At 35.3% G+C, this 24,718-nt stretch overlaps 1 protein-coding gene across 2 annotated transcripts in view; it reads right to left on the bottom strand.

The window, feature by feature from the left end:
* Positions 1–24,718, bottom strand: part of LRBA (LPS responsive beige-like anchor protein) — a 560,879-nt gene that overhangs the window by 132,476 nt on the left and 403,685 nt on the right. For both annotated transcript variants that reach the window (XM_019722880.2, XM_019722903.2), the window contains exons 45-46: positions 12,848–12,988; positions 11,704–11,823 (exon numbers count right to left, since the gene is read on the bottom strand). In XM_019722880.2, the coding sequence (XP_019578439.2) occupies positions 11,704–11,823; positions 12,848–12,988 (261 nt within the window). The remainder of the gene's footprint in view (positions 1–11,703; positions 11,824–12,847; positions 12,989–24,718) is intronic.

The raw sequence follows: 24,718 nt of genomic DNA, 5'->3' as shown, positions 1-24,718 counted from the left end.
TCTCTCCTGCTTTCAACACATTTTTCACTTCCATATTTGGACTGGACATTTTCACCGAGCCTTTTGCTGTTCCAGGCCCCTATCTTCAAGGAAAATGTAACTTGAGAAGAGATAAACATTCATAACGCAAACAACAGGTATACTGTAGCTGCCAGAAGAGAAGACATAAATTAAATGCCCACCTTAAATCCTTTCTGGAACAAGCTGTAAAATACACACATAGTGCTATGAGTACGGGTGAGACAGTGAATACCAGTGTCTCTGAAAACATTAATGAACAGTCTACATTTTTAATTGAACAAAAATATCATAAGATCACCAGTCAAAAAACAAATCACAGCTGATGTGTGTACATTTTTATAATTCAGGAAGACAGGAGCATTTTCTAAGTGCCTGAAAAATACTTTATTCCTGCCTAGAAACATATGAAGAAAAATCTTCAGTGTTTCAAGCAATCTTTACCAAAGAACAACAACAAAAAAAGATTCATTGTAGACACAAAAGCACAAAATTCAATGCTAAAAAAATTAGTACCGCACGTCCTCGAATAACATCATTTTGTTGAGGTGCAGAGGAACTTAACCCTTGTTTATATCAGTTAGCCGATGATAAAACAAGTTTTATTATATGGCATTTTGCTTCAAGTCACTGTTAAGTAAGGACATACTGCACATGGGTAAGTATTTAACCCAGTGACACATGAAGGAGAAAAGGGTTAAAGAGATGTAGTGAAATCCACAAATCTGCAAGTTATGCATGAGTTATGTATATAAACAAGAGTAAACAGATATGTATTTCACTTAGTGTGTTTTACAATGTTAAGAGAAGGGTGAGACAACTTGAGCACACTCGTGTGTGTGAAAGGGACAGAGCAATTGATGGAAAATAAGGGACTTGCAAAAAAATATATACAATAGAAAGAATGAGAGAAGGGGAGAAGGAAGGAGGGAAGGCAGGAGGGAGAAAGAGGTAGAAAGGAAAAGAGGGAGTACATAAGCCAGAAATGTGTAAAGGGTGCATAGGAAAGCATACATTTAATTTGTCTTTCTTTAAGCATTAAAAAAACTGAATTATTTCAAAATGTCTGAAAAAAGTATAAATGTTAAAAATATTTTTACTAAGAAAATAAAGCTACTAAATAAAAGTTTAAGGTTCTTTTATTTTAACAAATGCATCAAGAAATATATTTCCAGCAATTATGTTTAACTGTAGCTAACCACTTTCTTATAAATGGCTAATGCTGATGCTATCAGCGTCCATGGGACGTATTATGGTAGACAGTGTGCTGATAGCAGAAAAAAGGAAGCTAACTTATCTTCAAATTATAAACCCCTGGGAGTTCGGAGGAGGTACAGGGCAAGTCAAAGGTCTCATGTTTTACAACTCTCACCAGACACAAATAAAATCATTCTATGATCACCTCCATTTTGCATTTTTATTTAACAAACATGTATGCACTTAAAACTACTAAGGGTTAATCTTTAAAGCTAAAACTAATTTTTGTAATTTCACTGATAGTCATTTATTTTTAAATTATTATTTAGTAATATCTTAGTATTTACTTGCATTCTATTTATTTAACTGTAAGTATCAAATATGCTGTGCGGACCCTAATTTCATAACTTAATAGAAATTTTACATTCCTCTTTAACAATACACAATAAATTATAAGATCAGTTTTAAAATTGAATATCCAAGGTATGACCAGTGACAAGATGTCCAAATGGACTTCTTTTGTAAAGCTGTAATAGTAAGAACTCAACCTGTCTTAATACGTTGCGTACGGATCACGAGAATCTTCACGAGGGATTTAAACCCCGCCGTACGCAACGTGTTAATTGTAAAAACGTAGAAAATGCAATCAACTACTCCTGGTCAGCTTTCAGTTTTCTTACGGACAGAAAGCCCTTCCTAAAATATGAGCTGTTAGTAGCCCACTCCATGTGTTAGGAGCACATATCTATCCATTTGGGTTTGCTGTGCCCTTCTGGCCGAGGTGGCCGTACACTCTTCTTTCTCCTCAAACGACCTCTCTATTTTTCCCAGGTGCTTTCACTGATGCCTCTTTTTCTGACATCTTTCAATCTATTTATTCTTTCATTCTACCAATACTTACTGATTTCTAACTAAATGCAAGGCATGTTCTAAATGCTGAGGTTACAAAGTGGACGAAGCAAAAAGTCCCCACATTCATCGACCTCTAATGACGGAGACATAAAATAAATAAGCTACTACATATGTATCATGTCAAATAGTGGCAAGTATTGTGTAAAAAAAATAAGAGACGGGTTAAAGAGTGATTTTAGAGAGGGTGTTCAGTGTAAATCTTCGTGAAGAAGGTGACATTTAAGCAAAGACCTGAATGAAACGAGGGAACAGGAGAAAAAAATAACTGAGGGAAAGTGGCTCAGGCACAGAGAACATTTGATGCAATGCCACCCCAGTGGGAGTGGGCTTGGCATTTTTGAAGAAGAACAGCTGCCAAGGCCGGTGAGGCTGCAGCAGAGAAAGAGAGGAAAAATCAGAGAGGCAGCTGGATGATATAGGGCCTCAGTGGCTACAGGAAGAATTCAAATTTTGTTCTGAGTAAGATGAGCAGTCATTGGAGGGATGTGATGTACAATACAGAAAGATTATTCTTGCTGTGCTGTATGGAGAAAACACCACGTGGGGAACAGTTTAGTGAGAAATTACAGCCACTTGGGCTAAGGCCCTAGTGATAGATGTGGTGATAACGGGTCAGGTTCTGGATATGTTAATACTGAAGGTTGAGAAGATGGACAGTGGGGTGTGTGTGAAAGGGAGGAATCAAAGATTCTAAGCTTTCTAAATGCCTGAGCAAACTCGCAAATGGTTCTCTTACTGCGATGACAAACACTGGCGGAAGAGAGGACTTTTTCTTGGGGAGTGGGGGGGAGGGCAAATGGAGAACATAAAGTTTGATATTGGACATGTTCAGTACAAAATGCCTATGAGCTTGATATATAAGTCTAGAACTCAGGGAAAACCCATGAGATAAGATGTGATCGCCGAGGGAGCAAGTGTAGATGAAGAAGAGATCCAAAGAGTAAGCCCTGGGGTCCTCCAATGATTTGAGGTTCGAGAACAAGATAATCCAGTAAAGAACGCTGAGAAAAAAAGGTACAAAGATAAGCCAGGAGAAGGTGGCTCCTTATTTCAGAACGAAGCGAAGAAAACGTTACAAGGAAAATGCATCAATTCATTGTGTCAATTATGTTGACAGAGAATGAGAACTGAAAATGTGTTGGACAACAGGGAAGTTGTTCCTCAACAACTCTGACAAGACTGGTTTCAATAAAGTAGTGGAGAAGTCAACCAAAAGCCAGGTCCTGGATAATGACTTTTAACCCATCCCTGGAATTCATCCCATTAGCTCTTTTACTAGTTGAAGAACTCAGCGTCTTTCCTTTTAAGCAACTATAATAGCCTCTTGACGTCTCTCCCTAACTCAAGCTCTCATCCTCTTCCCCCAGTCCCTGCATCTATTTTCCATACCGCTGCCCAGAGCTTCCTTTTATAATAGAGCTAATTGTGTGTTACTCCGGCTCAAAAAACCTTCTGTGCCTCCTCTTTGCCTATGAGGAGGTGGTAAACTACAGCCCCCAGGCCAAAAATGACCTGCCACCTAGTTTTATAAATAAGTTTTTACTGGAACTCAGTCACACTCATTGTCTACGTACTGCCTATGGCTGCTTTTGTGCCACAGTGGTGCTGGTGGGTAGCTGTGACAGAGACTGTAGAGTCAGTAAATGGAAAAATGTTATCTGGCTGTTTATAGAAAAAATTTGCTGATCTGATCTAGAGAATTAAGCCAAATATCTTTAGCATGCTAACACGGGCTTCACAGGAGACCACAACTGCCTTTTAGTAGCTCTCCTTGTTTTATGCTTCCTACACACCAAGTACATAAGACCAATTAGCAGACCAATAAAGCATTTCCCGATGTGCAAAGCATTTTCTCTAACTTTGTTCATGTCATTTTCCTTGCTCAGAATACTCTTCTACATTTCATCAAAGCATTCATTATTAAATTAATATTTAATTTAGTGGCTACTATGTTCCAGGCACCGTTTTAAGCTTTAGGGATAAACCAATGAGTGAAACACTCCAGAATTCATACTCCTGTGGAGCTAATGTTCCCGTGGGATAAGAAGAAACTAATGAATAAATGTATATACGTCAGATGGTGAGTCAGATGTGAAGAAAAAAAATCAAATTGGGAAGTGAGTGAGAGTGCGTAGGGTGAGGGGTGTAACTGACTAAAGAGGACAGAGAAGGCCTTACTCAGGTAACATTTGTGTAGAGACTTGAAAGGGTTGAAGAAATAAATCCATAAGAATTTCTGGAGGAATTTTTTAGATAAAAGAAAAAGTTACAGCAAAAGTTCTGAGCTGGGAAGATACCTACAGTAGTTGAATACCAAGGAGGTCCTGTTTCCTTAGAACAGAATGAGCAAGGAGGCAAACAGTGTAATAAGAGGTCAAGAGGTAATAGGATTTTGGAGGGGAGTGTAGGCAGGACAGCGTCTTATACTGTAAGGACTTCAGCTTTTACTCTCATCTGGGAAACCATTTGCTAAGATGAGAAGAGCAGGTCTGAAGGAATACAGACCAGGAATTTGTTTTTGAATGTGTTAAGTTGGAGATGCATTTTACATGTTCAAATGGAGATGCTGGGGACAGAGTCAGGTATCAGGAGAAATGCACAGACTGGAGACATAAATTCAGGAGGTTTGTTAAGACTCCTTTGCATCGTTTAAGATACAACTCAAATATCACCTGTTCTGTGAAGTCATTTACAACTCCATCCCCCCTCATCAGGATTCATTACATTTTGTGTATATCTTACTGTAGCAGCTATCACTGTCTAATCTGTACTGAAAATAGTTTTATGTATACCTGTCTTTCTCACCTGGAGATGTGAAGAACTTTGTTTATGATAACTGTTTCACCCCAAGTGCTCTCTACTATGTATTGCATATAATAAGTGATAAATGCTGGCTTAACTGTGTTTTGGGGGATTTTAATTCACCCGTCATAGAAAGTTTTCTCCCTGAAGGCAGGGAGCTAGATACCAGTGCCCTCACTAAACCTGCTGTTCTGTGTTCTCTACACACACGCCCAAGTCAAATCTAATTTCTTTCTCTCTCTCTTTCTCACCTTACAAGACAAATCAATCTCCAAATCCTTACCATTCTAACTTTCAAAATATGCCTTAAGTTCACCCACATTTTTCTTGTAGCGTTGCCACTATTAGTTTAAGCTTGCACTCACTGCCGTGGCTAATTCCTGGAGCAGCTTACAGACCGTCTCCACTTTGCTTGTAGTGTAATACATAAACACCAACCACGGTGATCTCTTAGAGCCACAAAGCCTGTTCCTATCTCTCTGTGCTCCCACCCTCCCATGTCTCCCTACTGCTCCAAAGGCCCAACGTGATCGGTCCTGGATTTCCTCTTCCCTTTTCTCTTTATTTCAGGTTCTGTATCTATGAGCACACAGAGCTCTTATTATACTGAATTGCTGGGATTGTCTTATTGTCAGTATGTCCCTTTGTGCAACAGTTCATTGAAGGCAATGTCTGTGTTTTATTTTGCGCTGTATCAATCTGACCTCATAGTACACAGACTCAATTAAAATAAAAACGTAAAAATTAAATGCTATCTGAGAACTCCAACAAACTTTTTATTCTCATTTCACTTCTAACACAGGTTATTTTAGCAATATATTATTGCACTAAATTCAGAGCTTCTGGAGAAATACGATTCTCCAGTAAGCTCCCTTTGAGATTCATTCAGTACTTGTCCCCATTCTAAAACAATGAACCTAGGTGACATTTATGACTCCTTCCACTCTATCCAGATTGTTAATCATTCTATAGGAGAGAAGGAAAAGAGTTGAAACTGTAGTAAGTCATTGTGTTTAATCATTAGATTGAATTTATTGGCACTAAAGGTATGTGAAATAAGCATGCTGCCCCTCGAGATTGGGGTGGAGGGAAATCGATGACAATGAACTGCCTAGAAAAGCTTATCTACATATTTGCCTAATATGTAGATATATGACTGCCTAGTCAAATTCATCCAAGCTTTATGCGTGTGTGATTTGTTCCTCAAAATTTAGTCATAATGGTTCAGGCTGAAGACAGTTATCCATTTTGCATCTCAGTTTCTACACTTAAGTGAATATTTTATGGTTTTTTTTTCCTTTTCCTTTCTTAATTAAATTTATTGGGGGTGACATTGGCTAATAAAATTACATAGGTTTCAAGTGTACAATTCTGTAATACATCATCTACATAATGCATTGTGTGTTCACCACCCAGTCAGTTCTTCCATCACCATATATTTGACCCCCTTGAACCTCTTCTACCATCCCCCACCTTCCCCTCTGGTAACCACTAAACTATTGTCTGTGTTTAAGAGTTTCTGCTTGTTTGTCTTGTGCGTTTGTTGCTTTCAGTTTTTTATATACCACATAGAAGTGAAATCATGTAGTTTTGGACTTTTTCTGACTTATTTTGCTTAGCATGATAATCTCAAGATCTATCCATGTTGTCACAAATGGCAGCATTTCACCTTTTCTAATGGCTGATTAATATCCCATTGCATATATGCACCACATCTGCTTTATCCAGTCATCTATTAAAGGAAACTTCAGTTGTTGCCATGTCTTGGCAACTGTAAAAAATGCTGCAATGAACATAGTGGTACATGTTATCTTTACGGATGTTTTCAAAATTTTTTTGTACATTTCCAAAAGAGAGATTGCTAGGTCATAGATAATTCTATTCTTCATTTTTTGAGGAACTTCTATACAGTTTTCCATAGTGGCTGTATCAATTTGTAGTCCCACCAACAGTGTATGAGGGTTCCTTCTTCTCCACAGCCTCTCCAACACTTGTTATTCTTTGTCTTGTTAATAACAGCCATTCTAACAGGTGTGAGGTGGTATCTCCTTCTAATTTTGATTTGCATTTCCCTAAGAGTTAGTGAAGTTGGGCATCTTTTCATATATCTGCTGGCTGTCTTCCTGTGAGATGTATCTGCTCAGGTATTCTGTCCATTTTTTTAATTGGGTTGTTTGGGGTTTTGTTGTTGTTGTTGTTGAGTTGTATGAGTTCTTTATATATTTTGAATATTAGCCTCTGTTTGGAGGTGTCATTTGCAAATATCTTCTCCCATTCGGTTTTCTGCCTTTTTGTTTTGCTGATGGTTTCTTTTGCTGTGCAGAAGCTTTTTGGTTTGATATAATCCATTCACTTATTTTTGTTTTTACTTCCCTTGCCTTTGAAGTCTCTTTAAAATCTCTTTAAACCCAAGGTCCATAAGTTTAGAATCTATGCTTTCTTCTATGCAATTTGTTATTTCAGGTCTTATATTTAGGTCTCTGATCCATTTTGAATTAATTTTTGTATATGGTGACAGGTAACAGTCTAGTTTCTTTTGCACATGGCTTTCCAATTTCCCCAGTACCATTTATTGAAGAAGCTTTCTTTTCTCCATTATATGTTTTTGGCTCTTTGTCAAAAATTATTTGCCCACATATATGTGGGTTTATTTCTGGGTTCTTGATTCTGTTCCATTGTTCAGTGTGTCTGTTTTTTTGCCAATGCCATGAGGTTTTGATTATTGTCACTTTATAGTATAATTTGAAGTCAGAGAGTATAATACCTCTTGCCGTATAAGTGAGTTTTTAAGACTTGAAACATAGAATCTGCTGGGGATTCGAAATTATTATTTATCACAGTGATGGTTCTCCAACCCAATTTTAGCACTTTCTACTTCATTCCTCAGGATTACCTATTATTGCTACTATCTGTAAGTTCGTATTTGCATAAAAATATGGGAAAACCATTGCTCAAAGAGGATGAAAGGACTTAAATCCATCCGTATTGGTTAGAAAAGCAAGTAGGTTCCCACAAAGTTAGTCCTGAAGAAAATGTTGGTGGCTCTGATCACAATGAAATTATATTTAAGAATGAAGCTATACTTCTCATCAGGCTCCAATCAACTTGACAGTTGGAATTTTACATTCTTTTATTTTTTAAAAATTTTCCCTTAACCTTGTACTCTACTTCTTCATAAAGATGACCTGCTAGAAAGCTAGAGATTAAGTAACACAATAGCAAAAGCTGAATTCTAGTATTGTCTAGTAATTGGGAATACTTTATGAAAGTCTACTGGGGCATTCAAACGAAAGCGAGATGGATTTAAGTCATTATTTGAGAGGAAAAAAAAAATAATGAGAAAAATAAGGAAGGAAAAAAGTAAAGAAGTTCATGTGAGTTTTATTTTTAATGCTGTGGCTGTTTTGCGTGGGTTTATCTATTTTTACACAATTTTAAGGAAAGTGTTTGAGAAAATGGAACCAGACATGTACTAATTAAATAATCTTGAAACAAAAAGATTGAGATTTCAGAAAAAGAGACAACAAAACTACAAGGACCTATCCTGTCTAACAAAGCATTAAGCCGGAATGTCTAGTACTAAGACAGAAAGCAATTTGAAGATATCCATTACCTCTCTATTATACAGCAGGGAAAAATAGAATTCAACAATTATTAAATCTGTCAAGTATTGATTTGTTACCTAATATCCATTTCAAAATTATCAACTAATGATTCTTAAAGTGTATGATATACAATTTCAAGAGTATTTCAAAGTACATTATTGATGATTGTCAAAAAACCCTTTGATCTGTGTGTCTGTTTTTCTGCCAGTACCATACTGTTTTGATTATTGTTGCCCTGTAGTACAAGCTAAAGTCAGGGAGTGTGATACCTCCATTGCTCTTTTTCCTTAGGATTGCTTTGGCTATTCGGTGTCTTTTGTGGTTCCGTATAAATCTGATGATCTTTTGTTCTATTTCTTTAAAAAATGCAATTGGGATTTTGATGGGGATTGCATTAAATCTGTATGTTGCTTTGGGTAATATGGCCATTTTAACTATGTTGATTCTTCTAATCCATGAACACGAATGTCTTTCCATTTTTTTGTGTCTTCTTCAATTTCTTCTAAAAATGTCTTATAGTTTTCAGTATATGGTCTTTCACATTCTTGGTTAAGTTTATCCCTAGGTATTTTATTCTTTTTGCTGCAATTACAAAAGGAATTTTTTTATTTCTTTTTCTGAGATTTCATTGTTAGTATATAGGAATGCAATGGGCTTTTGTACATTGATTTTGTAGCCGGCAACTTTACTGTATTCATTTCTTGTTTCTAATAGCTTTTTGGTGGAGTCTTTAGGGTTTTCTATATCTAGCATCTTGTCATCTGCAAAAAGTGACAATTTAACTTCTTCATTCTCAATTTGGATGCCTTTTATTTCTTTCTCTTCCCTGATTGCTCTGTCTAGGACTTTCAATACTACTGTGCTTCCCCAAAAGTAAGACCTAGCAGGACCATCAGCTCTAATGCGTCTTTTAGAGCAAAAATTAATATAAGACTCGGTCTTATTTTAATATAAGAATGGGTATAATATAATATAATGTAATATAATCATACCAGGTAAAATATAATATAATACCGGGTCTTCTACTAATTTTTGCTCCAAAAGATGCATTAGAGCTGATGGCCCGGCTAGGTCTTACTTTCGGGGAAACATAGTTTGTTGAAAAGTAGAGGTGATAGGAGACAGCCCTGTCGTGTTCCTGATCGTACAGCAAAGGGCTTCAGTTTTTCACTGTTAATTATGATATTAGTGAAGGCTTTGTCATATACGGCCTTTATTATATTGAGGCATTTTCCTTCTATACTCATTTTATTAAGTGTTTTAATCATAAACAGATGTTGTATCTTGTCAAACGCTTTTTCTGCATCTATTGATATAATCATATGATTTATGTCCTGTATTTTGCTTATGTGATGTATCACATTGATTGATTTGCATATGCTGAACCATCCTTGTGCCCCTGGGGTGAACCCCACTTGGTCACGATGTATAATCTTTTTAATGCATTGTTGTATTCGATTTGCTAGAATTTTGTTTAGGATTTTTGCATCTGTGTTCATCAGAGATACTGGTCTGTAATTTTCTTTTTTGTGTGTTATTCTTACCAGGTTTTGGTATCAGGGTAATGTTGGCCTCATAAAATGAGTTAGGGAGTATTGTCTCTTCAATTTTTTGGAAGCGTTTGAGTAGGACAGGTATTAGATCCTCTCTCAAAGTTTGGTAGAATTCACTAGTGAAGCCATTTATGGTGGCCAAGACATGGAAACAATCAAAGTGTCCTTCAATAGACGATAGGATAAAGATGTTGTGGTATATGTATACACAATGAAATACTATTCTGCCATAAGAAAAGATGAAATAGTACCATTTGTGACAACATGGATGGATCTTGAGGTTATTATGCTGAGTGAAGTAAATCAGACAGAAAAAGTCAAGAACCATATGATTTCACTGATATGTGGTACATAAAACTGAAAACAAAAGAACAAGACAAACAAGTGAAGAAACAAAAACTCATAGACACAGACAATAGTTTAGTGGTTACCAGAGGGTATGAGGGTGGGGGGTGGGAGATGAGGATAAAAGGGATCAAATATATGGTGATGGAAGGAGAACTGACTCTGGGTAGTGAACACAATGTGATATATAGATGGTGTATTACAGAATTGTACACCTGAAATCTATGTAACTTTACTAACAATTGTCACCCCAATAAACTTTAAATAAAAAAGAAATTCCTATTAGATGTCCCAATATAAGATTATTTCCACATATGATGAAATCTTTGATATAAGCAATGCTATACTATATAGTAAGATAAAGTATGTGAATACAATTTATAGACTATAAAGTACCATACTGAAGAGTAAAATATAATTATCGTTACACTGAATTTTTTTAAAGTACTCTATAGTAACATAAACATCAGTAATGTAACTTTTCCTTTGTTGAACCCCAATATATCTTATATGGTACTTATCACTGTCTCACAAATAGTACAATTATTTATATATAAGTCATATGTCTTTATGATACTATAAGGACCTAAACAACCATAGGCATATCTCATTATATTCAATAGCTTCTAACGCCAGTACCTTGCAGAAAGAGACTCTATGTCATGAAAATAAAATACTGTACTTCTGAGGGTAGAAGCTAAAGTCGAGTAAGGATTATGTCAGCTACTGTGCAAAGTTTTTGATCTTTTATAGTAGTAAACATAGAGATAGGAGAACTCTGATTTCTCCTCAATAATAATGTGATCCTATATCAAGCAGAGTCAGGTACGCATTGAGAAGTGGCAGCAAGTAAAATATGATTACCTATAGAGACAAGAGATCTCTGAAATAAAGTCTGAGGTTTTTCACATAGCATTTTTCTGACTATATTAATTTTATTCACTGAGTTTGGAATGTCACTGAGAATGCTGCCTTACATCCACACTACATTTTTCCTTTAAAAAAAATGATTCCAAGGAAGGGGAAAAAACAACCAATCCATAACCAAAAAAACGACAGAGAGAGAAGACAGACATGCATACAGACATGGAGACAGACACAGAAGAGAGAGAGACAAATTCTGTACAGTGTTTCTTGGCCACTTAAAAAGACCTTATTCTTTGAGGCTTATCTTCAGTAAATAGGACTGTACTGCAAAAGAGGAATTGTCCACATTCATTCAACAAGGAACACATTGGCAATAATAACTGTAAAATGAAACATTTCTATACCTTAATATCAGATGTATCACGCTGACTGTTTCGCCAAGCTCTGGAAATTGATGAAAAAGTTCTATCTGCATGATCAAATTTCCCTCCTTGCAAATTTAGGAAATAAGTTGTGAAAGGTTCCTAAAAAATAAAGCATTAAAAAAAAATCCATATCTTCCTTAATGCATAAAAATGTGATTTTTATAAATCTTTATATCTAAATACTTCAATGACTGATAGCTATTAGCCAGTAATACATACGAGGAATAAACCGGGAATGCTATCTAAATTATTACATTAATGTTCTTAAAATATTTTTGTTTCAGAAGACAATATCCTAAATATGTTACGTGCAACATTTTTCATACACTCTTCCTTTCCAAGAACAATTTATTAATAACACTCAGACATAAATTAGATTGCATTTTTTCTTAATACAGGGAAATAATCCAATATGTTATTTTCCTATTGTTATGGCTCAATATTTAATTTATGATTAAGAAAAGAAAAATGTTTGGAAGATTTAAAAGCCTCCTCTTAGTTAAAGAACACTTAAACACATATTAGTGGATAATTGCTTGAAATTAGCTAAGCACTATAAATTACTTCTAGGATTTATGTCTGCCTGTACCCTTCCAACAAGCTTTAATTAATGATGTGCTGCTAATGCTTTCCCAAAGAAATTACCTTCTAGTAGATGAATCACCTTTCAATTTTACAGAAACATTTCTTGTTTAACCAATATATTATCAATACATGGCAGCTGGGTATAACCTACAAACGTACCTTATTCCATTTGGAGCAACTGAAGCTCCAAAATATACGAATATACATGTGTTAATGAAATCTTATTTCTTATTTTAATAGACTACATTTGAATATAATTTATGTTACAATTTAGAATCTGGTGAGATATCAACCATTTGATGAGGCAAATTTAGGGAAAAAAATTCACACAATTCAAGATGAAATATTTTTAAGGCAATTCTATAGTAATAGGTTATAAAACACACACCACATAGGAGACAGAGATACTTTAATTAGAACCTTAATCATTGAAAAAAAATTTAGCCTTCAAAAAAGATGCTGATGAATTTTAATCACTGCATATTCTCCACAACACTAAATTCATTTATGCATAGTTTATTATTCAAATTTAACTTACTATTCTTAGCAGCCATGCAAGAACAAAACTTGCAGTTGAGTAATGAGTACCATAGTGGAACTTTGGAACTTGATCGTCTTCCCATGATTCATAACGTTCTGCAAAGAATGCTGCTCTCTTTGGATTCAAAGCACCTATTGGCTGTCAATGGGGAAGAAAAGAAAATAAACAAGAACCCATAAATGTAAGCGTGCTTTATTTCTTTCACTCTCAAATGTTGTCCTATTAGCAAGTTTGAAAGTGAATTTTAAAAATATATTTACTATTTAAGCTATAACATAGTGGTACATTCAGAGACTAGATGGAAAGCAAACTTATTTTCAATGCAGGTTCAACATACATATACAAATGGATGGAGAAACCTGCCATTTCTCAACAAGTCTAGTTTTTGTTGAACAAAGGTCTTTTATCAGCCTATAACAAGCTTTTTCATAAAGACAATTATATGAAGTGAATATTAGCTACATAATACTTTGAAAAGCACCTATAAAATCCTATTTAGTTAATTAGAAGCAACAACCAGAAATAGAATCTTGAAGCTAGAGGATTAATTTATAAAATAGGGTCTGAAAAGAGGAAGAAATAAAATTGGGGGGAGTGAGAAGGAGTGCAAGGAGGAGACTGTGTGAAAGGAGGATTAAATGTAAACCTAGGGATTTCTACTAGTATGAGTGAAACCAGAATTTGGAGGATAAAAACATGCCTGCATGAAGTATAAAAAAAATACATAACACAGAAAGAAAAGCAGGCGGATTTCAAGCTTATACAGAAAAACAATACATTACAGCAGAGGTCCCCAAACAGCATAGCAAAGTGGTGAAGAAACCGGGCTTACTGGGGTAGTAATAGTATCCAGCCAGAAGGTTGTTTTGGAAAATGAGTCAGTACATGTACAGCCCTACAAACCATGCCTGTCGACATTCAATGAATGCTATTATTTTAAGATTATCTTTTAGAATTAGGGTAAAATTTGAATACAACCATAGCCTGTAAAGCCACAGAACACTGCTTGGCAAAAGATAAAAATCTTCATAAACGTTAGCTGGTATCCTTATTGCTGCTGTTATTATTCAGGGAATACATGAACAGTATGCAAAATTCTATGTGACTGTGCACACATAGATTTCCTTAGGGAAGATAAACAGGGTGTTTCTAAGACTCTCAAAGGGTCCTAAGGGCTCAAGGAATGTTAAGATCAACTGCTTTAAGTAACAATTCATTCTCATAAAAACAAACAAACAAACAAAAAACACTCTGCTATCTACAAAATGTCTATTGGTACCTACCAATTAACTGGGAGGAAAAATGATGTGTCAGATTACTTTCTTTAATGAAAACCTGTGAGTTAGTCACCCTTCATTTATAAGAGATAGAAAATATCTGATTATTTATGGGGGAAATATTCAACTAAAAATGTTAAAATATTGGTTCAAAAATAGATGTATTTAGAAATAATGAGGCAATGTTAAACTAGTTTTTAAACTGCTTTTCATGTTAACATGTGATTTTAAGCAACATTTTACATTCATCATTTGGCTATCTTTCTTAAATTGTTAACTATGTTTTCAAAACTACTATTTATTTTTAATACCGTTCTCTTCCAATACCTTGGTTCTTTCTAATCAACCTTTGATTTTAAGCCACTTTTTACTTTACAAGCAAATTTTTAAAAATCTTTAGCTGATTACTATTTTAATCAGTATTACAGTATACTAATTTAAAATGTCATGCTTTAAAGCATTAGTTTCTGCACAAAAGAATTAAATCTGATTTACTAAATCTATGCCAGCTAAGAATGGAACTGACTCCAAGAAATCATTGTTACAGAACCAATTTGGAATGCCTTTAAATGGATTTTAGTTACTGTCCCTAAAGACTGAGCCATGCAAAAGGAAAGAAAGAAGAAATACAATCATTGGAAGACAAATTATATGAATTAAAAATAGAATCAATGCTCCTTTTGTATGGTTCTGCAGCATATTAAGTATTCAATTTATCTGCTCCTATTTTTATTACTCTCCAAATAAGTACACCCCAAAATCAATAGTTATAGAATCACGTTTCTTGAATATAATGCTAAAACCAATTAGGATTGATTTCACTCGCATCTAAAAAAAAAATAGCATCACACAGAGATCCATATAGGTAGAACCCACAGTATTGATTCTGGCTGTTATTGTTACAGTTGGTTTCTGAAGCCTGCTACAGGACAGCTGTCAAGACATACCACATTTATTTGCAAGCATATAAAAAAGAAATCCCCGAATAAAAGAAGGTTAAAAAAAAAAAAAGACCAGTGGAGCTGTGCAATGACAATGATACACTATCAGCTTACTCAGAGAAGTTACAGTGGGAATACACACATTGAATTATACATTACGCGAAAGCACTGATTTATTGTGGTAATAACATCCACCTCATTAAAAGATTCTGCTTTGCTGCAGTAGGAAGGCTACATATTGTTTACTGCTATAAATTAATGGCAGTGCAAAGAAGACTGTGGAACCGTCCTAACAATAGATCTGTAATGACAGTGCTGTATATCACAGCTTCCTCAGCAGCTTCATAATAAAATGGAGACAATGTATTGAGCTAATACATTCTACCATGCTGGCCCATATTTTTCTGACAACTGCTTTAAAAGATGAGCTGAATCCAACTATGTTATAATGCTGCAAAACATTTAACTAAGCAAGAGTATGTCATACACCAAAGTGCATCATAGCATTTTTAAAACATTGTCTAAATCAGCATTTCAAGATGTTTATTCATCTCTACAAAAGAACTGAAAGTAAATGCTGATGGCTCCTCTTACTTATACAGTATATTAAGAGTATCAATCAGAGGGCAATTCAAGAAAATGCCTAGCACTATCATCCTACAAAGAGCTCATAGAAAAGCTTGACAGAATATTTTTTAAAATCAGCAAATGGATTAAAGGAAAAAGAGCAAAACTACAGTCATTTAAAAGGGTCAGAACTTCCTGAAAATAATCAACCAAAAATAAGTATTGATTAGAACGGTATAATTCAAGATCATAACCAGGTAAACATGAATAGCCTGAAGATACAGAAAAATAATTTTAAACATTACATAAACGTAAAAATAGAATTACATGAGGTTTTTTAAATCTAAGAAAATAATAAAAGAACCTTTATCACAGCAAGATGAAAAAGTGGTTCAAATAACAGAATGATTTAAAAATTAGAGTATCAGGACTAAATAGAAATAAGAAGTTGGATTAAGGTAAGAAAAGACAAATTAAGGAAAATAGAACACCAAAACTCTTGAAAATGTATAAATAACAAAACAAAAAAATCACAATACTTGGGCTATTTTAATCTTACAAACAGCAAAATTGACAATTGTGGTAGAGTGGTAAGTATTCTGTTTGAGAAAGAGTAATGGTACCTTTCAGAACAAAATATGCAAGACAAAACTTTCTAAATCAAGTTTTTAAGAGTATTACAATGAAAAATACCTTATTATCTTCTTTGAGAAGTAAATTTGTTAATTATTAGGGTAACACAAATACTGCACGTAGAGTGTACAGCTCAGTGCCCGGCACATAGTACATTATTAGCAATAATAATTATTGTCAGCTTATTTAAGAATATTTAAGAAAAAAAGTCACTATACACCCTGATGAAATTAGTGGTGTCTATTAGGAAAGAAAATATCATCATCCTCTAATGGTTCCTACAGTACTGTGCATTACCTGTCAGAAGCCTAACAGTACACAATAATCCCAATAAACTAAATTCGCCTACCTCAAGAATAGAAACAAAAGTAAAATTACTTTTCAAAAGTCCAAAGGGTCACCCAATTTTCCCATGAAAAGCATAGAAATGTTAAGCAAGTTAACAACCATCTTCTACTACATTAATTAAAAACATAATTTTGGATTCACAGACCCCTTTAAGGGCACAAAATAGACTCTCATATAATTACTAGTAAAAGTTAGCTGTAAAAAGAAAACACTTTTTGTAGTGTTGATACAACCTAAGTTTTCTCTTTATTAAAATTTCAGGAAATCTCACCTGAAGTTATATAAGTAAGAATAATATCCCCAGCTTACATTTTGTGACTTATAAAACATTATTGTGCATTCTCACAATACATATGTGAACTAGGTATCCTTATTTTAATAATAAAGACGAGAAGTGTCTTGAGTGATATAACTCAAAATCAATATAAATCTAGATGACCCAGCACTCAAATCCTGTCTTTGGGCCAGGTTATCCATCTGAAACTGTGGTATTACAAATTGTTTTTCCTAATTTCAACGATTTCCCAATTTCTTACATTTCTCAAATATATTTAGTTAACAGATTTATTTAAAAGGCTAATAATACATGTAAAGTATTTAGAATAGCTCCTCGCACATAGAAGATACTCAATAAGTACAACTGCTGTTAATGTTGTAATTGTTATGATCACTATCACCATAATTACTTCTTCCTTTTGAGTTTATACGTGAACTGTTCAATTTACATCAATCTTTCAGAAGTGAAGTTCCAAACTGCTGGGCCATGATTCCAGTTACTTAGAGTAAGAAAGTTATAGGGAACTGACAAGAAATCTGAGTAATTTTACCGAGCAGAGATGTGTTTGAGTTAACAAACTTCTAAGATCCAAGTCTCAAAAGACGTTTTTACATCATTCTGACGCTTTCTTGGAAAACCATTAAACCCCAACATATGAGGATAAGAAGCAGAAGAGAAAATTAAAAAAAAAAAAAAAGAAAAAGAAAAAAGAAAAAGAAACAAATAGAAAAATCATTCTGGAGCATAAGACTCAGAAATAGGGCCCTTGGAAATGCTAAAGGAGAGTGTATCACAAAGACACATTTCATGGGAATACAGAACAGTGCAAAAGAGATGCCAAAAGGGACTCAGGAAAGGGAGGCAAAAGAGCATGGCTACTTTATTTAGCCTCTTGCTTAGGATCTCGGTGACCGGCCTGAAGCCCTCTGCCATCATCTTCATTTAGTATGATAGAAAACTGGAAACATCCTGTAGTTCCATGACTACACATAAAGCCTGTCCTACAGTATTTAAGGTCATGAGCAAAAGAGGTTATACATTATTCTATTCTTTCCTGGAAGTAGGGAAGGGCTATAGCTATTGAAAGAGAGCCACTGCAAAGTGAGAGCTGAAAACTAGCAAAGAAAAGACTGGTGGAACTCAGTGTTATATGAATTCAATGTTAGATGTTATAAAAAGGTCAGGCTAAACACTAGTTTCACCTAATTCAGAGGATGACAGAGGGTGGACTATCAGGAAATTTGATGTCATAAAAGATGGTCATTCTTGATTAAAGAATAATAATTTGGTTTGAGAAGATAACAGGAAATTACTATGCTATGCAGATTAAAGGGGCCATTCTATCTGATGATAATGCTACTATTATCGGATATAAGTGAAGGCTTTAAGAGTATTACATAAATTATCTTATTATATTAACAACCACCGCTTAATATGACAAACCTGTTAGCATTGCCAATTTACAGGTGAAAAAACTAAGTCTGGGAGAAGTTAAATGACTACTAAGGATTGGTTACTTAGCCTGTGGCAGAGCAAGATTCAGAGTGGACTCTAACTAAATTGACTAGTAAATCCAAAATGACCTGGGTTACATGAATTGGTGAAAATATTGGTGTTAAATCTGTAAGGCCATTAGAATCCGTTCATGGGAGGTTTAGATTAAACGTCCTTTTGAAAAAAGGCTATTTACATTCTCATCCTTATCTATATAATATACATATGCAAATATCACTTTAGCATAAGGATTTACAATTGGGGAAAAAATATGAATATTCTGTCTTGGGCTACCAAAAAGATATTTAGTTAAAACATCTTTTTAAAAAAATTGTGAACAAAAAGGGCTAAGTACTGTTACCAACGTGTATTGCTTTACTTTCCTCTCAGCTTTCATATTCGTATACTAGCATCCATGAACCCAACCAGAGCCTTTAATTCTGTGGTGCTAAAGCTTTTTAAAGAGGCCGATGAATCTTATTCTGTGCATCTCCACCACCTGCCTTCTTCCCCCACCCCGCAAGAGAAGAAAATAAACAAATAGCCTCTGTCACTTAAGCAACGTTGCCACTGTTAGGAGGTGCAACAACTATTTTGTGTCAGTTGAACAGCTCTTTTATCTAAATGACAAGTATAACAAACAGCCTGATCAGCATTTTTACTCAACCTTGGCTTTTAGGGTATTTCGTCGTAGGCTGCATATGACTGAAATGGTTGGGCACTTATCTTCATGCACTCTACATTTTATTTAATATTGTCAAGAAAAAACATTTCATTGGCACACTACTGTGGCTTTTAGAGTTAACAAATAAGCACTTCTGTTTTCATGTACCAGAGCAGTTTTTAATCCCTTGAAAACACACGTTCTTGCAAGTGGCATTAAATATACACTCACTATACTATTTCAATTTAACCAACACATCTTGGGAAAAAGAAAGTATTTCATTTTACTTATTGTGCCTATGTAGCATCTAAATCATTCCAAATGCTCACATTGGTAGATTTAGTAGCAATGCCTTTACACTTCTGTTTTTCAGTATGGTTCATATAGTGATTTTTACTACAGGTTTTTATCTGAGTTTGAGAAAGGCACATAAATTGATTAAAAGAATCTGATAATCCAATGTCAGTGTTGAGCTAAATATTAGAAGAACCCAAAAGACAATCTGAATAATCCAAGACAAACTGAAAAGAATGTCTTACATAATTATGAAAATGATAAACACCCAAGAGGCGCAATGCTGATATAACAAAACCTATTCATTTTCAAATAGAAACATTTAAAACCACTAAAGTCAGGAGTTCAGGTCCAAGATGGAGGCTTCCCACAGACAAACCTAATCTATAACTGGATGTGGAACAATTCCCTCTGAAAGAAACCCAGAAACTAGCTGAGCAACTCATACACATTGAAAAAAATGAAAAACCTGTATCATAACAGGTAGGAAAGGCCGTGACACACTCCTGCCATACACGCAGCTTTGATAAGGCAACACACATTTGGGAGGGAGGTCCCAACTCACAACTTCCCTCTGAGTGAAGGTTTTGTACCCGGCATCTAGCACCCCGATATTTAAGACCTCTACCTGTGAGACACATCCCCAAAATACCCAGTTCTGAAAGCCCAAAAGGCTTGCACACATAAGACCCACAGAACTATAGCAAAAAAAAGAAACATTTCCGACCAGACTCCAGAGGGCTTGCCTTGGCTCTACCCCCGAAGCTCAGCAGAGGCGCAGACAGAAACTCCAATGGCCCAGTCTTTCCCTGACAAATGCTTGTTTGCATGCCATCACAGCTGCAGCCTGAGGGCCAGACTCTTAAGTTAGCACACCACACATAACAGGGATCCACAGTGATCCTCCTGAGACAGGGAGGCCAGAAGGCAGGATCCCCCTAGTCCCCCAAAGCCCTCTCCAAGTCACCCAAATGTCCCTGGAAGGAGCATGTACACACCGCTGGTATCTCGGCTTTCGCAGTTGTACCAAAGAAGATGCACCCCTTGATAGCCTGGCTTCCGTAACCAGTGGGGCTTCTATTGGCGGGTCCCACAGGACTATACCAAACAAAAAGGGTTCTTACAGGCCATCCCTCCAGGGCTCAGTGCAAAGGAGGCAGAAAGAAATGCCAGCTCCCAGCCTTTCACCAATAGCGGCTGCCCAAGGAGCTGGCTTCCTATCAGCTGGCATTTACTCCTGACTAAGATCCTCCTCTTTGCGACACTGACAGGTCTTGGTATCACTTCAACTACTCAGAGCCACTAGTAACAAAGGAGGAGGCTGGGACAATCACACACGTTTGAGAGATAGGATGTGATCTGCTGTTACTGAGGAAAAGCATAAAAATAACATCCACTTCCCCTAATCTTTATCTTACATGAATTAAAACCCTTAAGACGATGGTGAAGGAATACCAAACTCGCTCATCCCAGGGCCCAGGGATGAGGGAAAGTTATCCCTGCACGTGAGGGAAAGGTAGAAACAAAGCCAATCTACCTCTGGGAGAGCGTTAGGAAACCTATATTACCCACAAGGCCCAGGGAAAGTTCTACTGCTTCTGGGATAGGGTGAAAGCAAAAGCCCTCTCACATAGGACAAGAGACAGAAAATCTCTATGGACCAGACTTCTACATGGATACAAAGGAGGTCTGCTACTATGGGAGGAGGAACAAGAAAAGCTGTCATACATGAGACCTGACAAAGACACAAGGCCGAGTTTGGATGCCATGTGGAACAGTACAGACAAGAACACTAAGAAGGCCCACCTGAGAGGACCCAACAGGGTCTGCTCAATACTGACACTGGACCAGAGAACTGAGGAGTTGCCCTACCCCCACCACAAGCCTTGCACTAAATAACAAGCAAATAGCAATCTACTTCTGGAAAAAGGCAAGAAAGTAGAGACAAAAACTCCTGTGCAGCACAGGCACAGAGGGTCTACTAAAGGGTGGGGCAGGAGCAAAGAGAAAAATTCTCTAGGACCTCAGGGCCCACCCTACGGCCAAACTCAAAAGGAAGGATTTGAAATCTGTGTTGCACAGAAGGTGATAATGACAACAAATCCAACGGAGCTCATCTATTAACTACACTGACTGAACTCCCCACACAGACTGCCTGCCATAAGAAGAGGCACCCACATTTCTGGGCATAAAATAGTATTCATATCCCATCGCCACTGACATTCAATTAAAAACTATGAGACACTTAAAATACTAAGGAAAAAAAAGACCCATTATGAAGAGATAAAGCAAGCAAAAGAACTAGTCTCAGAAAGAATACAGATGGTTAGAGGTATCAGACAGGTTATTTAAAATAAATGAAATTCACATACTAAAAGATCTAGTGGAAAAGGTGGAAAACTTACATGAATAGTTAGGAAATTTCAGCAGAGGTGGAAACTAAAAAAGAATCTAATGTAAATGCTTGAAAAAATATCATAGGTGAACAATTCTTTTGATCAGTTAGTGAGCAGACTGGACACAGCTAAGAAAGGAAGAAGTAAGAGATAAGTATTAAACTACCTCTCTTTGAAGGTAGTTTAAATAGAAATTATTCAAAATGAAGAATATGAACCCATGAGAAAACAAAGAGGACTGAGTAATCGAGCTATGGGGCAAAATCAAAGAGTCTAATAGAAGCATAATTGGAAACACAGGAGGAAAGAGACAAAAGAGCAAAAGAAATATCAAAGTAATGAATGAGCATTCCCAAAATTATTAAAAGGAAACAAATTACAGACTCAAGCAACTCTAAAATCTCAAAGCAGGAAAACAAAACAAATGAACAAGAGAGATCAGTCAAACTGTTGAAAACGTAAGACAAAGAAAAAATCTTGAAGACAGCTAGAGAAAAACAGAGAAACAATTTTTGTACAGAAAGAAAAAAAAGAGAATAATGCAGACTTTTCAACAGTAACTCAGCCAGCCAGAAGACGGCAGCAAAGTCACCTTTAAAGTACTGAGGGAAAAAAGTGTCAATCTAGAATTCTATATTCAGTAAAAATAGTTTAGAAACAATGTGAACTATGGTTTTCAGATTAAATTAAAATGATAGAATTAATTGCCAGAAAACATGCATGTCAAGAAATATGAATGAAAATTTTTAGACAGAAGGAATATACCAGATTGAAATGTATGTCCATACAAATAAAGATTACCAGACATCGTAACACTCAGGCTAAACATTAAAAAAAAAAATCTTTTTTTCTTACTTTTATTGCTTTAAAAGATGGCTGCCTAAAGCAAAAATAGTAACAATGTATTTAGTTTATAGCATATTTAGCTGCAAAATTTATGACAATAGCTCCAAATGCTGAAATAGAGAAAACAGAAGTATAATGTTGTAAGGTTTGAAAACTATACATGAAGTGGTATAATATAATTTGAAGATAAATTGTCATAAGTTAAAGACATGTTTCAAACACTTAAGAAACCACTAATTTTTTTAAAAAATGAGGTACAAAAAATCAGCCATAGTGAAGATAAAATGGAATCATAAAAATACTCATTTACTCTAAAAGGCATATAAAGGGAGACAAGGTACAAAGAATTGATGTGAGAAATGAAAAACAGATAGCAAGAAGGTGCATTTAAACTGACTATATCAAAAATTACAATAATATAAATGGTCTTGACACCCCAGTTAAAATGTAGAGACTGGCTGTAAAAGCAAGAATGTATTATATGCTGTCCACAAAATATAAATTTAAAATATAAAGCCATAGACAGGTTTTAAAAATTGATGAAAAAATATATTGCAAGTAATCAAAATAATGCTGTCTTGGATATATTAATATCAGTAAAGGTAGACATTAGAACATGGATATTACCAGGTATAAAGAGGACCATTACATAAAGATAAAACAATCCATTTATCAAGAAAACATAACAATCTGATTGTGTATATACTGTATTAGCTTCCTACGGCTCCTGTAACAAAGTACCACAAACTGGGTGGCTTAAAACAATAAAAAATTATTGTACCACAGTTCTGGAGAAGTCCAAAATCAAGGTGTTGGCAGAGCCATGCTCTTTCTGAAGCCTCTAGGGAAGGATCCTTCCTTGCTTGCCTCTTCTAGCTTCTTGTAGCCCAGGTGTTCCTTGGCTTATGGCAACATAACTCAAATTTCTGTCTCCATCACCACATGGCGTTGTCTCCTTTGATGTCTGTATTAACACGATGTTTTCATCTTCTGATAAGGACTCCAGACATTTTGAATTCGGGCCCACTCTAATGACCTCATCTTAACTAAACTACATCTGCAAAGACTCTATTTACAAAGTCATGTCCGCAGTTTATGGGGGTTAGGACTTCAACATATCTTTCTGGGAGATACAATTCAACTCACAATGTATACCTGCCCCAAAAAATGTTGAATACACAAAACAAAAAGAAAACACATAAACAAAAACTGATAGAAATGAAAAAAGATAGACAAATCTAAATTACAGTTGGAGACTTCTACACTCATCTCTCAGTAATCAATAGAAGCAATCAGTAATGATATGGAAGATATAAATGATACTATCAACCAATTTTACCTAACTGATATGTATAGAACACTTAACCAAACAACAGAATATGTATTCTTTTCAAGTGCATATCAACCACTTACATATGTGTATATATATATGTTTATATATACATATATTAATATAAGCATATATATCAATATATAGCATACATTGATATATAATACATATATGTAAATTACATATATACATATGTAAATTGTCTTGCAATAAACCTACAGTCTGCTTCAAGTGACCAGAGTCTCTAGTTGGGAACAACTGCCACATCTTTACCTTCCTTTCCAACAATAAAACTACAATCATTTACACTGGGGGTGCCAAAAAAATGTATACAAGTGGACACTTTGGTCAACGTTGGTCAAGCAGTTCTCTATAAACAGAAGTGTCTGGACGCTGATGGTATCCACTTTGAGCACCTCTTGTAATTGCAGAAGTCAAACGTGACTTATATTCATCTTCTGCTATGGTATATGTTGAGTATTACAATTTTAATATAGTTTTCCTTTCTTAAAATGTGTATACATTTTTTGGTACCCCCTGTATTTTTAACAATGACTTATCTTTACCCCCTTTTTATCCTAGTTTTTGTACTACAAATTTCTAAGCCTAAATGTAAGATCTCATATTATATCTTTGTATTTAAATATATTATGTTTTTCGTTCTAACAGAATGATTTACAATTTTGTTTTAATTACTGAAAAGCAAGCTATATGATCAAATATGCAATATTAGAGAAACTGTCAAATAAATCAGGGCCTAGGAAAGAATCCTAGAAAGATGCTCTAAAGAGGGTGATACCT

The sequence above is a fragment of the Rhinolophus sinicus genome, linkage group LG07 (genome assembly GCF_036562045.2).
Source record: "Rhinolophus sinicus isolate RSC01 linkage group LG07, ASM3656204v1, whole genome shotgun sequence".
In the NCBI taxonomy this organism is placed as follows: domain Eukaryota; kingdom Metazoa; phylum Chordata; class Mammalia; order Chiroptera; family Rhinolophidae; genus Rhinolophus; species Rhinolophus sinicus.
Note: the sequence above shows the minus strand (reverse complement) of the source record. Positions and strands in the feature narration are given on the sequence as shown.